The 15082-nt window shown below is 49.5% G+C and overlaps 1 protein-coding gene across 1 annotated transcript; it reads right to left on the bottom strand.

Moving 5' to 3' along the window:
- Positions 1 to 1720: 1720 nt before the first annotated feature.
- KLHL40 (kelch like family member 40) lies at positions 1721 to 13978 on the bottom strand. The gene is made up of 6 exons (XM_054273893.1): positions 12091 to 13978; positions 8186 to 8346; positions 6340 to 6447; positions 4462 to 4647; positions 3337 to 3483; positions 1721 to 2403 (listed from the first exon to the last, which is right to left on the bottom strand). The coding sequence occupies exons 1-6, from the start codon at positions 13234 to 13236 to the stop codon at positions 2292 to 2294; spliced, it is 1860 nt and encodes a 619-aa protein (XP_054129868.1). The 5' UTR covers positions 13237 to 13978; the 3' UTR covers positions 1721 to 2291.
- Positions 13979 to 15082: the final 1104 nt, after the last annotated feature.

Below are 15082 nucleotides of genomic sequence, written 5' to 3'. Positions count from 1 at the left end.
TCATTCCTTGAACAGTTCCAGGGTTGGTGTTGCTGGAGGCAGGAGGTGGAATCCTGACACTGCAATAAATGACTTTTTTAAAATAGTTACTTTATGCAGGGATTTTTTTTTAAATCTTTTTTTTCTGAATTTTTCTCTTTTTTTCTGCCAGAAGCTATTTGGAAGAATCATCTTTAATTAGCTTGGGAATTGTCTACATGGATTTCTGCAGAACTAGGCAGAAGGTGTTTATTTCTTTTCCGTGCCTTTTTCACACATTTGATTGTTTCAAAGATTTTTGTTCTTTTTTTTTTTTTTTAAGCTACTTTGTGGCAGCCAGTCACCTTGGATTTCTTTTTCTTTTGAACTATTTCATTACTGTTCTGATGTGATTGTCCTCTAAGGAGCTTATCCTGTAACTTCCTAAATCCTTCAAATGAAACCAGGACAAGACTCTGCTTCCTTTGCTTCCCTTGAATTCTTTTTTCTTCCAAACATATTTGAGTTTCTCCACAACTGCATTTTGACCTAATTTTGTGATACCAGAATTTTCATGCCACTTTGAGGCAATTGTTGTTCAAGGTTTTTTTTTCTTTTTTTTGAATTATTATTGATTATTAACCCTGTTAATGGTACTATGACATCACAGAATCATAGATTTGTTGGAAGAATCATAGAATTGTTGGAAGAATTCAATTCATAGAATTGAAGGGTTGGAAAAGACCTTTAATCTCATTGAGTCCAACCACCAACCCAGCACCACCACCATGTTCATCACTAAACCATGTCCCTAAGTGCCATATCCACATTTTTTTGAACACTTCCAGGGATGGTGACTCCATCACTGGAACTCCAGCCTTTTCCAATGCTTTACAATCCTTTCCATGAAAAAACTCATCCTAATATCCAATCTAAACCTCCCCTGGCACAGCTTGAGGCGATTTCCTCTCACCCTGTCAGTGCAGGCATCCAGATTCCTTCTAGTCCTGGCTAAACTCCTGGTTGTGACATCCATAGGGAAGAGCTGTAAGGACACAGATCCTAAAATTTCAGCTCTCAAATGGGGAAAAATAAGAAAAGATGGGGCTCTCCATGAGCCTGTTTTGCTGCATGTGTCCATCACAATTTGTAGTCAGTCCTTGTCTTTGGTTGCTGTGAAGAATCCGTTTCAGCTTTATCAACATGCAGACACAGGGGATTTCTTTTGGAAATTATTTATTTCATTTATTCATTTATTTTTAAATAAGCCACTGGTCAGATGGTGTGGGCATCGCGAGATTTTTGCCCTAACAGATCTTTTTTCCTGCTGCCAGTACAGCTATGTCTCTATCAAAACTTCATTATTGACAACTTTTAAATAAATACGCATTTTTCCTCAGTCAGAAGCTCTCTTTGAGCCAAACACATCTGAGATCTTAGCAAAGTAAAATACTCTTTAAAAAAAAATCTGAACATGAAAAATAAGAAAACAACAAAAATATAAAACCTTTCCCTAAAAACCAAAAACCAGCATTTGTCCGTCCATAGGTGAGGACATTGTGATCTGTGATTGAAGATGAGGAGCCCAAAAGGCTGGAGGTGACCACACGTGGCATCTTCTGTCCATCCCTCCTCCCTTCCCACCCTACAACTTCCATGACTCCTCCTTTCCTGACACTCAGCTCCTGGCCTCTCAGCACTCCAAAGTCAAGCTGGAGGCAAAGAACTGAGATTATTTGCTTTTTGTCACATCTTCCAAAGTGCTTCTGCTGCTCACATGTTCTTTTCTTTTGACTGTCTCATCTCAGCAGCCCTCTTCACTCAGGAACTCACAGGTCTCTCCTGTGCCACTTGATTTTAACCCTTCCTTCTCCTCTCCAAGGAACACTGTGCTCACAGACACCTTAGGCTGGGAAATACTCTGTGGATGCCTTTCCCTGGGGAGTGTAATCTTAGTCCTCACTTTCTGCATCTGCTGTTTGTTGGAGAGGTCCAAAAGCAGTTGAAAAGATGGGAAAAAACATGAAGAAATAAGCTAAAAAATGTATCATCTATTTGTCCTGTCTCCTGAGACTGGAATAACTAATTTTTCTGTGCTTCTCAGCCTTCCCCAGCTCCTTGCAGGCTCCAGATCCCCTCTTTAATTACCTTGTGAGCCACTTCGGTTTCCCAGGAGGTTTTCCAGACACTCTCCCCTCTTCCCCACTTATCCAAAAAATTACCAATCACAGATGCAATGTCCTGGGCAGTGTCTAGATGCCCCATCTCTGAGAAGCACCTCCCCACCCCTCCTTGCCCCAGCAGCCCGTGGAAAGAGGAGCAATCTCTCCTGATCACATCTTGGTGAGGCGCAGGACGTTGAGGCGCACGGGCAGGAACGTGGCGCCGGAGGCGTACTGGATCTCCCGCAGAACCCCTTCCCACTTCTTCTGCTCCTCGTCGTACCTGGGGACAGACAGGCAGATAATGGTGAGGAAAGGGCTCCTCTCCCTCCCTCCAGCTGCTCTCCATAGGGGTGGCAGCCTACAGGAGTTACTTGGCCACAAGAATTCGTGTGAATTTCTGCCCTGCTTTGGGGGACGTGGATATCACCACGTGGTCCTGCAGGGGAGGGGATGTTTTTCTTCTGGGAGTTGGGTTGATGGCACCAAGGTGAAACATCCATGGTGAAGGACAGCAGGATCCTGCTGAGGGTGCCAGAGCACTGAACTGAGGGGCAGGAGCAGCCAGTGCTGCACTAGCAGCTGTCACTAAAGTGTTTTCTGTCCACTCCTCTTGCATTTAAGACTTTCTGCTTCTCAACCCAGACTCTCCTTCTCAACCCAGACTATCTGCTTCCCAGCCCGGACTATCTGCTTCCCAACCCAGATTTTCTGCTTCCTAACTAAAACTCTGATTCCTAACCCAGACTATCTGCTTCCCAGCCCAGACTTTCTGCTTCCCAGCCCAGACTCCCTGCTTCCTAACCCAGATTCTCTGCTTCCCAGCCCAAACTTTGCTTCCCAACCCAGATTCTCTGCTTCATAACGCAGACTCTGCTTCCCAGCCTGAGCACTGGCTGTTTCCAGGGAGAGGAAGCATTGCACAGATGCTGCTCCACACCAAAGGAGAGTCTGGAACCTGCTCCAGGCAAAATGTCACCGCACAACAAAGCCAAAGGAGCAAGTTTTCCCTGGTCTGTTGCTGTGTGAGGCTGGGAGAGATCACTGAAGCACCAATGTGCCCTCCAGCACAGCACAGGGCAAAATTCCCAGACACTGAGTGCTGAGCCTGCAGCCTGGTGCTGGGGTGACAACCTCCATCTCACACAGAAATGACCTATTTCACCATTGACATCCCTCCCCTGCTCCCTGGGACAGCCCTGGGAAGGTTTGTCACCTCCAGACGTCGTTGAGCTCCGTTGGCACCAGCTCTCCCGACTCGGTCTCCACCGTGGCGAAGCCCCCGAGCAGGTAGAGCACCCCAGAGAGGCTGACCAGGCTGGCAGAGCTGCGCTCCTGGGGGAACTCAGGGAACGTGTCCCACCTGCCACGGGAGAAAGGGGACAGGTTCAGAATCACAGAATCACAGAACAATGAGGTTGGAAGAGACCTCCAAGATCATCGAGCCCAACCTGTGCCCTAACACCTCAACTAGGCTATAGCACCAAGTGCCATGGCCAGTCTTGTTGAACACATCCAGAGATGGTGATTCCACCACCTCCCTGGGAAGAGCATTCCAGTACTTTATTATTCTTTTGGTGAAAAATTTTTTCCTAACATCCAACCTGTACCTTCCCTGCCATAGCCTGAGACTGCATCCTCTGATTCTGTCAGAGACCAACCCCACCAGTCTGCAGCCTCCCTTCAGGAAGGTGTAGGGAGCAATAAGGGCACCTCTAAACCTCCTCTTCTCCAGGCTGAGCACCCCCAGCTCCTTCAAACATTCCTCAAAGTTAGAGCATCCCGGCCACCCCCATGCTGAGGATGGCCTCAAATCAGGATTCAACAGCTGAGCTCACTAGGGACAGATCCAGCTGTGCAGGTCTAGGTGGGATGGGATCATACCCTGGATGTTTTTAGGTAAATTGTTCCCATCATCATTGTTCAACTTGGTTTTGCTTTGGGTGCATGGGCCAGTTTGTCCCAGTGCTGGGGCAGCAGCTGCCAGGACCTGTGCCCAGGTATCCACCCAGACTCAGAGGGTTCATTGTGTGTGTTGGGTGAAGCCCCAAGGAACCCAAGGATGGCACAGTAGGTGAAACCACTTTGAGGACAAGCCTGAGATGATCCCCAGCCCAACCACTGTGACTTTGGTGATGCCCAGCTCTCTGAGGAACCACAGAACCCTAGAATGGCTTGGGTTGGAAGAGACCTTAAAGATTATCCAGCTCCAACTCCCCTCCCATGGGTGTATAAACTGGAGGAACTGACATCAGGAGCCACAAACAAACTCCAGGATGGTTGGAACTTGCTGAGCCTACACCTGCACCTACTCCTGGTGTAACCACAACTCAGGACATACTTGTTGGTGGCAATGTCATAGACCTCCACAGAGTTGGTCAAACCAGAGTCGGTGACGCCAGCTGCCACGTAGATTTTGTCCTTGTGCACGGTGGCCCCGAACAGGGAGCGGGCAGTTTTCATGGGAGCCATTTCCTTCCACTCAAACTTGGCTGGGTTGTAGACACACATCTTCTTCAGGCACTTCCTGGAGAAAAAGGAGAGGGAAAAGGAGCATTGGTTGCTTGCCAAGGGGTGGTTTTGCCCTGCAGGGGTTTGAGGGTGTCTGCTGGGAAGAAGGTGGGGCCTCTAGGTGTCAGGAGCCAGCACATCCCTCTGGCTGTCCTGAGCAGCCCAGACCCTGCCAGGGGGCTCAGAGACCCTGGCACAGAGCCCAAAATGCTCCTGTGGGTTTGATTATGACCCATGGAGCAAGTTACCAACCTTATATGAAGATCAGCAAGTCACAACAGTTTAAGTAGAATAATAGTGAAGTTATCACGGGATGGAAAAGTAGATTTTAGAGTTTCTGGTATGGGGGCTCAGGGGGCAAGATGGAGGGATCTGGGCATGTCCAGCCTTTCTCCTTCTTCTTCTTGGCCTCCATCTTCTGCTGTGATGGTGGCACTTCTCACTGTCTGACATAGGTGATAGGTATTGGAAAGGAATTGTAAACATTGTACACGGAGTTTTTAGTATAAAGACATAACACTGCCCTGGGGGCAGGCAGAGTGTCTCTGACTGTCCTGCTGGATGGACCTGGGCAGGGCAGGAGAAAGAATTTTATAGATAAGAAACAATAAACAACCTTGAGACCGAGAAATGAAGAGCTCTGACTCCTTCTTCAACCGCCGGGCTGGGAAAAGAGACTTTCCAGCTTTTCTTGGGGTCACTCTGACAAGCTAAACATCCCAACACCTAGGGAGAATTTTGCTCCTTCACATTGGCATGAGGGGAGGAACACACCCCATTTGTTGGGTGTGAACCAAAGGATGTCCCTGCCTGGAGTCACCGCCTGTGTGTTCAACACATCCCCTCCTGCTGTATCCTTGGACAGGAGTCCTGAGAGCTCAGCTTGGTGCTCACACACCTGGATACAGGTCCAGACAGCCCCTCAGGACCTCTCACAGCCACCAAGGCATTGATTTATTGCTCCTGATCCACTGTGATGCTGTAAAATATCCTCAGAGATGTTCCTGTGGCCAGATGGGCAGTGTGGGGATGTTCACACCTTTCAGACCATAACCCATCCTGAGCAGGACCAATCCTTGCTGGACTGTGGGATGTTTGCTGTGCAAACAGCCACATCTGTGCCCTGCAGGGCAGCCACTGTGATGCTCCTGAGAGAGGCTTTTCCTGCTGAGCTCATCTCCTGCAGGAGGGCGGGATGGGGTTAGGGTGGATCAGGTTTTTCCCTCCTGTTGCAAATACACGTCTGGATTTGGCTATGGTGACCACTCTGCTCCACAAGCCCACGACAGGACACCCTAAAAGTGAAGGGGTTTCTTGCTCTTCAATGCCTCTCCCAATCTGAGTGACATTTGGGTTTTTTTTTTGTGGTTTGATTTGGAAGGATCTTTAAAGAGCATCTCATTCCAACCCTCATGGGCAGGGCTACCTTCCACAGGACCAGTTTCCCTCAAAGCCCCCTCCAGCCTGCTTCCAGGGATGGGGCAATGCATTCTCTCTCCTGTAAGGACATTGCCATCATCTTCCTGATGTCCCTGCTGGCCTCCTAAGGTTTGGAAAAGGCTGCAGGCACAAAGATGAGCAGAGAGGGGAGGATCCACATCTCCCATCCCATCCAGCCCTCGTTGAACCAGGCTGAGGAGGCACCAGCTCTGCACTCCCACTGGTTTGGGGGTTTGCCTCCTTGATTCTCCCTTGCTTTTTGACTTACTTGTCACTTCCTTTGCCCCCAATGACGTAGACAAGATCCTTGTGTGATACCACTGCGTGGCCATAGACTGAGTAGGGAAGGGGATCAGCCTCACCCCACTTGAAGGACCTGGAAAAGATGGGAAAGAAAAAGATGGGAAAGAAAAATATGGGTCAGAAAAAGATGGGAAAGCAAAAGGATTTGTAGCTTGCTGAATGGCACCTATAGGATATGACATTTCCCAGACCTAGAGGTGAGCACAGGGTTGGACTCAGTCTCAGAATCACAAGGTCTGCAATGGGACAGGCTCAGACAATAAATGCCTAATACTCCTAAAAATAATAAAACTGATCCTAAAAATAATAATAATAATGATCCTAAAAATAATAATAATGACCCTAAAATAGTAATAATAATAATTATGATCCTAAAAAAGGGTGACAGTAAAATAATAAAATAAACATTATTTATGCTAATATCCATTATTTTCTTGAGGTCTTCAGGTAGGGATAGGAAGCAATAAGGACCCCTTGAACCTCTTTTCCTCCAAGCTGAGTCCCCTCAGTTCTTTCAGCTGCTCCTGGTGCTCCAGACCCTTCCTCAGCTCTGTTCCCTTCTTGGGGGTCACTCCAGCCCCTCAATGTCCTTCTTGTCATGAGAGGTCCAAAACTGGATGCAGGATTTGAGGTGCAACCTCACAGTTCCCAGCACAAAAGGAATAAACATTTTACTGGTCCTGCTGATCCATCCAGGGTGGATGGATGGATAGATGGATGGATGGATGGATGGATGGATGGATGGATGGATGGATGGATGGATGATTGGATGGATGGATGGATGGATGGATGGATGGATGGATGGATGGATGATGGATGGATGGATGGATGGATGGATGGATGGATGATGGATGGATGGATGGATGGATGGATGATGGAGGGATGGATGGATGGATGGATGATTGGATGGATGGATGGATGGATGGATGGATGATTGGATGGATGGATGGATGGATGGATGGATGGATGGATGGATGGATGGATACAATCCACCTGCCCTCTTGGCCACCTGGGCACATGGCTGGCTCATGTTCAATCAGAATAATGTCAACCAAATAAAACCAGAGATAGAGTGGTGCTGATCACATCTCTACCAGCTTCAAACTGACACTCAAACCACCCCCAAGCACTGAGTGTGGGCAGACAAATTCTTTCCCAGAGTCTTCAGGGGCAGAAAAATGCCCTGCTCTGTGGGAATGGAACTGGTTTCAAATCTCTGCCTATAAAACTGACTTGGAAGCACACACATCTAAATATAGACCAAGAAAAGGCTTGTTGGTGCCTGCTGCTCTGTCTCTTTGGAAGTTTCTGTCTCCTGAGAGAAGAACAGGATGGTGCCTTTTAATAAAGCTCATGAGCTAGCATGGGTCAGAGCCCATTGTCCAAAAGTAATTGGATATTAAGCCTGATATCAATCAGGATGAGCCGTTCTGTGACACATCTGAAAAATTTAAAAACAAGCTTTTCTGTTCAAACCTCTTTTGGTGAGATCACAGTGAACGCCACTGATCCTTTAATCAATGGGCAAGAGCAGGAAATGTAGCAGAAGAAAAAAACATCTCTGTACATGTGAACATCTACTAATACCAATCCCAGAAAAACAAAATATCCCCATAAAGGCTTCCCTCTCCAGGAGGCTCAATAAAGGGAGCAGATGGAAGGAGACAGCTCAGAGCCCCAGGGCACAGCTTGAGGGCATTCCCAGCATCCTCATACAGGGTTCAAGCCCTTCTCCCAAACATTTTGACCCATGACAGCTGCTCCATTTCCCCTCCATCCCCCTCCACCCCATGCTCACACTGGACACTCACAGGCGGTCGTAGCACAGCACTGAATCCAAGGTCTTCTCTCCCTCCTTCAGCTCCTTCCCTCCAACCACAAAAATGGAGTTTTCTGCCTCCCCCAGGCCAAAGAGGCAGCGAGGGGAGGGCAGGGGGGGCATCCCCAGCCAGTCTGCATCCAGGTGGTCGTACTGGAAGGGAAGAAATGGTCATTAGTGTGTGTCCATTTGATTGATATGGACAAAGTGTGTTCCCATGTGCAGCCTGGTCACCCCAGCAGCACTCCCTGCAATGCTCCTGTGGCTGTGCCTTTGCCAGCCTGAGCAGGATGGGAGACCTGAGAGCAAACCCAAGGCACAAATTGTATGATAAACCTTTTATGACAAGGCATAAGGGCAGAGATGGGTCTGCAGCAACACTTTCTGTTCTATTCATCAAAGCATGAACTTTATAGAATCACATTAAAGTTGAGAAATGCCTCTGCGATCATTGGGTCCAACCTTTGACCAGTCACCTCCTTGTCAATTCCATGGCACTGAGTGCCACATCAGGCCATTTCCTAAACACCTCCAGGGATGGTGACTCCACCACATCCCTGTGCAGCCCATCTCAATGCCTGACCACCCTTTTCAGTAAAATAATTCTTCATGATGTCCAACATGAACCTCCCTTGGTGCAGCCTGAGGCCTTGTCCTCTCATCCTGTCCCTGTTTGCCTGGGAGAAGAGGCCAACCCCACCTGCTCCAGCCTCCTTTTAGGGAGCTGTGGAGTGATAAACTCTCTCCTAAATTTCCTTTTCTAACTTGGAACAAGCTTGGTCATCTTTGGGTGAAGGACTTCTTGCTGCACTTACAATGGATGGTTCCTGGGACTGGAGGAATGGAAGCATTTCAGTCCTAGAAATTTTCCTGAACCTTTTTATGCATAGAACCCCTCACCGTATTTCATGCTGGCATTTTCCATCTCTGCCAGCTGACAGGGTGCTGCCAGCAATGTTGGCTACCCAGAAAAAGTGTGCCAGAGCAAGCGGCTGGGTCAGATCACCAAATCCTTGGACATCTGTAGATCAAGGCATTGCCTCGTCTCCCACCCAAAAAAAAAGTTTTAAAAAAAGAAAAATTCTTACACTGGAGACTCTGAGCACGGTGGCTTAATGGGAACTGGGGAAAAAAATTACTATATCTTGATAGAGGAGGGAGGGATGTCTTGCAGCCAGTTTTGTGGGGCTGCAGGATGGAGCTGTGACGCAGCACTGCCTGGAGCATTGTTTGCCATGGGCTCAGGCCAAGGAGCCTCAGCCTGATGGGTTGGCTCCAAAGGCTCGCCCTCAGCTGGGTGCCTGTGGTTTTTGTCCCTTTGTAAGCTGTGCTCCACACATGTGTTATTTATAGTGCAACCCTGAGCAGCTCAGTCATCGGGGTAGTTCCTGCCTCTTGATGGGTTCAGCATTGTTTTCGAGTCATAAATCTTGCAAGTGACAAAGAAAGGATACCCTTTCCCATCTGAAATGTCAATGGAATCATTTTACTCCTGCCAAAATCTGCAAGGCTCCTGGGATTTATCAGCATTTTTGTATTTTGGTGCCTGTCCTTAAATCTAAATTATCCCTGACCTAATGCACCTGGCTTCAGCAGGGGGAATGTGAAATTTGGGGGGATAGAAAGACTCAGAAGGTGCAGGGAGCTGTGGCACAGTGGCTTGTCATAGAGCTGCATGTCTGAATGTGTCATTTGAGCTGAAAAAAGGGCTCAAACCCTCTCTTGCTCATACAGCAACTGTGAGCTACATAATGACACTGATACAATAAATTAAACATTGCAAACTGATGGCACTGTCCAGTCCCAGGGTTTGTCTGATTCTCCCAAGCATGAGTGATATGGCGATGTGTGAAGAGATTCTTGTGGGGAAGAGCTGAAACTGGCCCCACGATGCCCAGGACATTTGTGGCAAACTGGGAGCTGAATAGAGAAATCTTGCTGTTTGCAGCTTACAATCATGGAGCACTTTGCGGGGAAGGACCACCAAAGGTTTTTCATCCAACTCACATGTTCAAAGAGCAACAGGTTGAGAGTTGGAGCAGTTTCCCAGGGCTTTGTGCAGCCAAATATTGAATGTTTCCAAGGATGCTGCCCCACCCCTGGAAGTGTTCAAGGCCAAGCTGGATGGAGCTCTGAGCAGCCTGGTCTGGTGGGAGGTGTCCCTGCTCATGGCAGGGGTTTGGAGCTGGGAGATCTTCAAGGTCCCTCTCAAGATTCCATAGAATGCCCTCCCAAGCCATTCTGTGATTCTGTGGAAGTTCTGTGACCTCTCTGGACCCTGTTCTTCCTCTGCTGGGAGGATTGATCCTTAGGCACAGGTTTGGCTGAATGCATTGCCCTGCTCTTCACTGATGGGGTTGCCCACACCTCTGTCATCATGGGCTGTCCACTGTGACAGGTGCTGTATCTCAAACAGGACACCCCCAGCACTTCCTCAGCTTTCCCACTCCCTCCTGCTCTATAGGGCTGGGGTTTCTCCCTCCTGGCTTCTCATTCCCTGGGCTTCACCTGGCCTGCACAACCCCCTGCACCTTGTCAAGGGTTTGGAGCTTGGTGATCTTCAAGGTCCTTCTCAAGATTCCATAGAATGGCCTCCCCTATCATTCTGTGGGGGTTCTGTGACCTCTCTGGACCCTGCTCCTCCTCTGTTGGCAAGATTGAACTTTAGGCACAGGTTTGGCTGAATGCATTGCCCTGCTCTTCACAGGTAACCAATGGCGCTGCCCACACCTCATGGACTGTCCAGTGTGACAGGCTGTCTCTCAAACAGGACACTCCCAGCACTTCCTCAGCTTTTCCACTCCCTCCTGCTCTATAGGGCTGGAGTTTTTTCCTCCTGGCTTCTCATTCCCTGGAGTTCACCTGGCCTGCACAACCCCCTGCCCCTTTCCAGGTGAGGACAAGCCTGGTCCCTGCAGGATGTGCAGCCCCACTGATGAGGGCAATGAATCAAGGCAGGGATCAGGGCTCTGTGTCTTGGCTTGGCAGCCACCCTCATTTTATCCTTTCTGCCTGGAGATGTTATTGTTTTGCCCAGAAGATGAGAGCCTGAGACATGTTATTGTTTCTTCCCAGAAGATTTGAGCCGTGGAGAGGAACAAAAAAATGGAATTTCTGGGTATGGGAGGAAGAATAGAGGATTTACTGGATTCCTTGGGGTCAGGAGGAAGGGCAGGCGCCTTGTGTTAGCTGTCTGCAGGGAAAGAAATCTGGGCTGCAGCCCAGGCTGGGGCTCAGATTGCCTGCACAGCTCAATCCAGCCCCAGTTGGGTCACTGCTGAGTTAGAACAGCCCCTTTCCCTGAGGGTATCCCCAAAGACAGCTTGAGGTGGTTTCCCCCTCTCAGGATGGAAGTGGCTGAGGCTCCGAGCTGCACCAAGCCCATCTCCAGGGGCAGGAGCAGGGAATGGGGCAGTGTTGGGAGGCAGGGACATGCCCTGTGTCCTTGGGGTGTTTGCTCTGTGGCTGCAGCTGCTGCTGCTCCTTTTTCAGCACCTGGCAGTGTCACCCTTGGGTTTTCCTGGGGTTCACAACCAGGGAAGGCAGGGGATGCAAAGCAGAACCTGGGTCTGATGCCATGAACCTCCCAGTTTGTGAACCCTGTGGTAGCCAGGGCTGGGCCAAATTCACTGTTCTAAACAATCCTCTCCTCAGGACTTGGATCAGGAAGGCTCATTCCTATTTCCTAATTCTTCAAACCTTCTTCCTCAACTACCACAACCACCCCTCAGTGGCATCATCCTTAAAAATAAAGGGAGAAGAATCTCCAGGAAAGCAACCCAGATAATTTTCCTTCGTTTACAACTTTAACATCACATGAAAACAAATATTATGGGAGCTAAAGCTTGGTGATGTTCCCAAGTGGTCAAAGAAACAAAAGGCAGACAAAGGTAGTACCTGTAGGAAGTAGGAGCTCATGGGATCCTCTTTGTTGTCCTCGTTGTAGTACAGTCCTCCAACAATGAAGATCTGATTCTCTTTGGTCACCAGACTGACGTGGTTCTTTGGGATTTGAGTAGACAGGGAGGCAAAATAGCACTCGTTGGCATTGGGGTCATAGGCCACTGCTCCACTGTCACTCACCATGAAAATAAGGTCCTGGAGGAACATCCCAAAGCGCATGGTGTCGTTCAAGATCCCAGGGAGAGCATCCTCCTCCGTGTCCTCCCCTTCATCCACAGCTCCATTGACAACATCCTCCTTTGCCTGATTCTCACTGCTCTTCTTCACTTTCTTCTTCTTCACCACGGTGAACTTGCCTTTCTGGGCATCCTTCACCATCTGCAGCTTCTTGAGCAGCTCGGGGCTGGACTTGACCAGGGCGTGCTTCTCCACGTGCTCCCTGATGAAGTCGCCGGGCATGAGGCGGAAGCGGATGCTCTCGAAGATGACGGGCAGGGCCTTCTGCCGGCTCTCGCGCTCCTTGGCCCCCGCCCACTTCATCACCACCTCGAAGACGCTCTCCTCCTTCTCCACGTTGAGGGAGTCGCTGGAGATGACGGCGATCAACTCGTCGGGCGAGAGCTGGTAGAACTCCTCGTCGCGGGAGACCAGCGCGAAGCGGTCGCAGATGAAGTCGCGGGCGGCCACGGCCAGCCGGGCGCAGTCCAGCATCAGCCCCAGCCGGAAGATGGCCAGGCAGTTGCTGAGGCACAGCCTCTTCTGCAGGAAGGACACGCACACGGTGAAGATGGAGGGGATCTGGAACATGTTGGCCACGGAGAAGATGTCCTGCACGTTCTGCTCGGTGATCTCCAGCTCGGAGGTGTAGATGTAGTGCAGGATCTTGCCCATGACGTCTGGGTCCACATCTTCCAGGCTGACCTCCCTCTTCTTGCTCTCTTCCATGTCTGAGAGGAACATGGCCCGGAAATAGGGGCTGCAGGCTGCCAGCACCAGCCGGTGGCAGGGAAACTCCTTCCCTTTCACTTTTAAGACACAGTCCAGAAACTTATTGTGGTCCAACATGTCTTTGAGTCCATCCTGGAGAAGAGTTTGCTGGTAGAGACGCAATTCCTCCACTTGATCAAGAGGCAAACCCATGGTGGCGAATAACCGCTCGTTCTTTGTCCCAGTCCTTCTTTTATGGATAAATATTGGTGGCTGCACCTAAACCTGAGTAAAGAAAGCAGAGCTCTCAGCCTCACGGGCTTCCAGACCGCTAGCACACCGGGAATGTGAAACCTTGCTACGCTCCCAGCTGTCTGTGCACTTCAGCTTCCAGCTTTATATATAGACACAGCCCTGCAGGGCTTAGGGAATCCATAGTGCAGCATGTGTAAGCCGATCACCCTTTAATATGACACATTGGACAAGGAGGAAGGGAGGGGGGCCAGGGGAACAGCTGTAATTCCAGCCCCAGGAACTCAGGAAGGGTCTGGCAGCTCATGAGTCACCGCGGGGAGAGCAGCAGGTTTGGCTGCTGTGACACCATGGGTTTGGGAAGAGGGCTCTGGGTGAATCTAACAGCCCAATTTGCTGTTTGGGTCATGGGTGGCAAGGCAGGGGCTTCCTCCTGTTGATGCTCTGAAAGTGCTGGACCTTTAGCCATGCGAAGAATAGGCCATGAAGTCAAAGCTGGAAGGATGGATGTGCTAGGGGAAGGTCTTGCATGGGCTTTGTGGCATCCCCAGCTCCAGCCAGCTCCCACCCAGGGCTGCTTTGTACAGGTTTGTCCTTTGTTCTCCTCTGGAGTCACTTTTCAGGGGTCTGGAAAGAGGTGGGAAATGGAGATAGAGGTGTTTGTTTACAGCCCTGTGTGGGATACGAGATCTGTGCTGGAAGTTCCTTTAAAATCCTCACTAAAGCAGGAGATTTGAGGGCTGTGGGAGAGGAATGGCTCTTTTCCCCTGCAGTAGGTGGTGGAGTCACCATCCCTGGAGACATTAAGGAAAGACTGGGCCATGGTCTGGTTCACCCATAGGTTGGAGTCAACACCAGAGCTCTTTTCCAGCCTCACTGATTCTGTGACTCTGTCCTACATGCTCATGGGCCCCAGTGGCACAGTCTGTGGGCACTGGGCACCAATAAATCCATCCTGGTGACAGAAAGAGTGTCTGAGGCTGGATAGAAATAAAGGAAATGCAATGGTGGGCCTCAACTCACAGATTGAGACATCTAAACACAAATACCTTCTCGTAAACTGAGGGTCTCCTGCTCAGGCCTTCTGGTTCATCACTCCCCTCTGGATGGAGTCTAGAGGCACAGCAGGACAACCTGCCTGGCCTGGAGCTGATGCTGAGCTCTCCAGCAGCTCTTGTGTCCTGCTTGCCTACCCATGGATGTCCAGGAAGTCCCCTGGGCCCTGAAATGGCCAGTCCATGTCCAGCTATTCCCACAGAGCTCACAAAGAAGCAAATTAGTTTTGACAGACATGGGCGAGCAGAGTAGCTCTAATTATTTATAGCCATAGTAAAACTTGCACATGAATCTGTTTTATCTCTTGCTGTGGACCCTCTGGGCTGTCTGACACTCAGTGATGGCACAGATTTAATTAACGATTTAATTAAGCCTATGAAAAAATATTAGCCATTATTCTTGGTGTGTTTAAAGTCACACAGCCCCTTACCCTGGCAGGGATGTAAAATTTATAAAAATTGCCATGATGGTTATCTCTAAGAGGGAGGGAGCTGTACCAGTATGAAGCCCTTCTGTACTGGTGTGGTTCCAGCAGCAGCTGGGAGGTACCAACAGAGCAGAGAAATAATCACAAGCTGTTTTCAGAGCTCCCATCATCCTGTGCTGCTCATCTGTGCCAGGACCAAGCTCCCAATGCTGATCTTTGAACTGAGTCGAACTGCAGGAATTTTTGCTCCCTGACATCTGGGGCTGGACACCCCCTCCCTCCCTGCCCTCTCTGCATCAGCTCTGTGCCATCCCAGGTTAAATC

The sequence above is a fragment of the Melozone crissalis genome, unplaced genomic scaffold, assembly GCF_028551555.1.
Source record: "Melozone crissalis strain CALT ecotype California unplaced genomic scaffold, PUWL_Pcris_2 ptg000016l_1, whole genome shotgun sequence".
Classification (NCBI taxonomy): domain Eukaryota; kingdom Metazoa; phylum Chordata; class Aves; order Passeriformes; family Passerellidae; genus Melozone; species Melozone crissalis.
The sequence above is the reverse complement of the archived record's forward strand: the minus strand, read 5'-3'. Positions and strand labels throughout refer to the sequence as shown.

Coding starts and splice junctions, on each gene's coding strand:
- KLHL40 (XM_054273893.1), bottom strand. CDS start 13,236: ATGGGTTTGCCTCTTGATCAAGTGGAGGAATTGCGTCTCTACCAGCAA. Junction 8,347..12,090: donor TGAGCTCCTACTTCCTACAG/GTACTACCTTTG, acceptor CTTCCCTTCCAG/TACGACCACCTGGATGCAGA. Junction 4,648..6,339: donor GGGGGCAAAGGAAGTGACAA/GTAAGTCAAAAA, acceptor CTTTTTCTCCAG/GAAGTGCCTGAAGAAGATGT.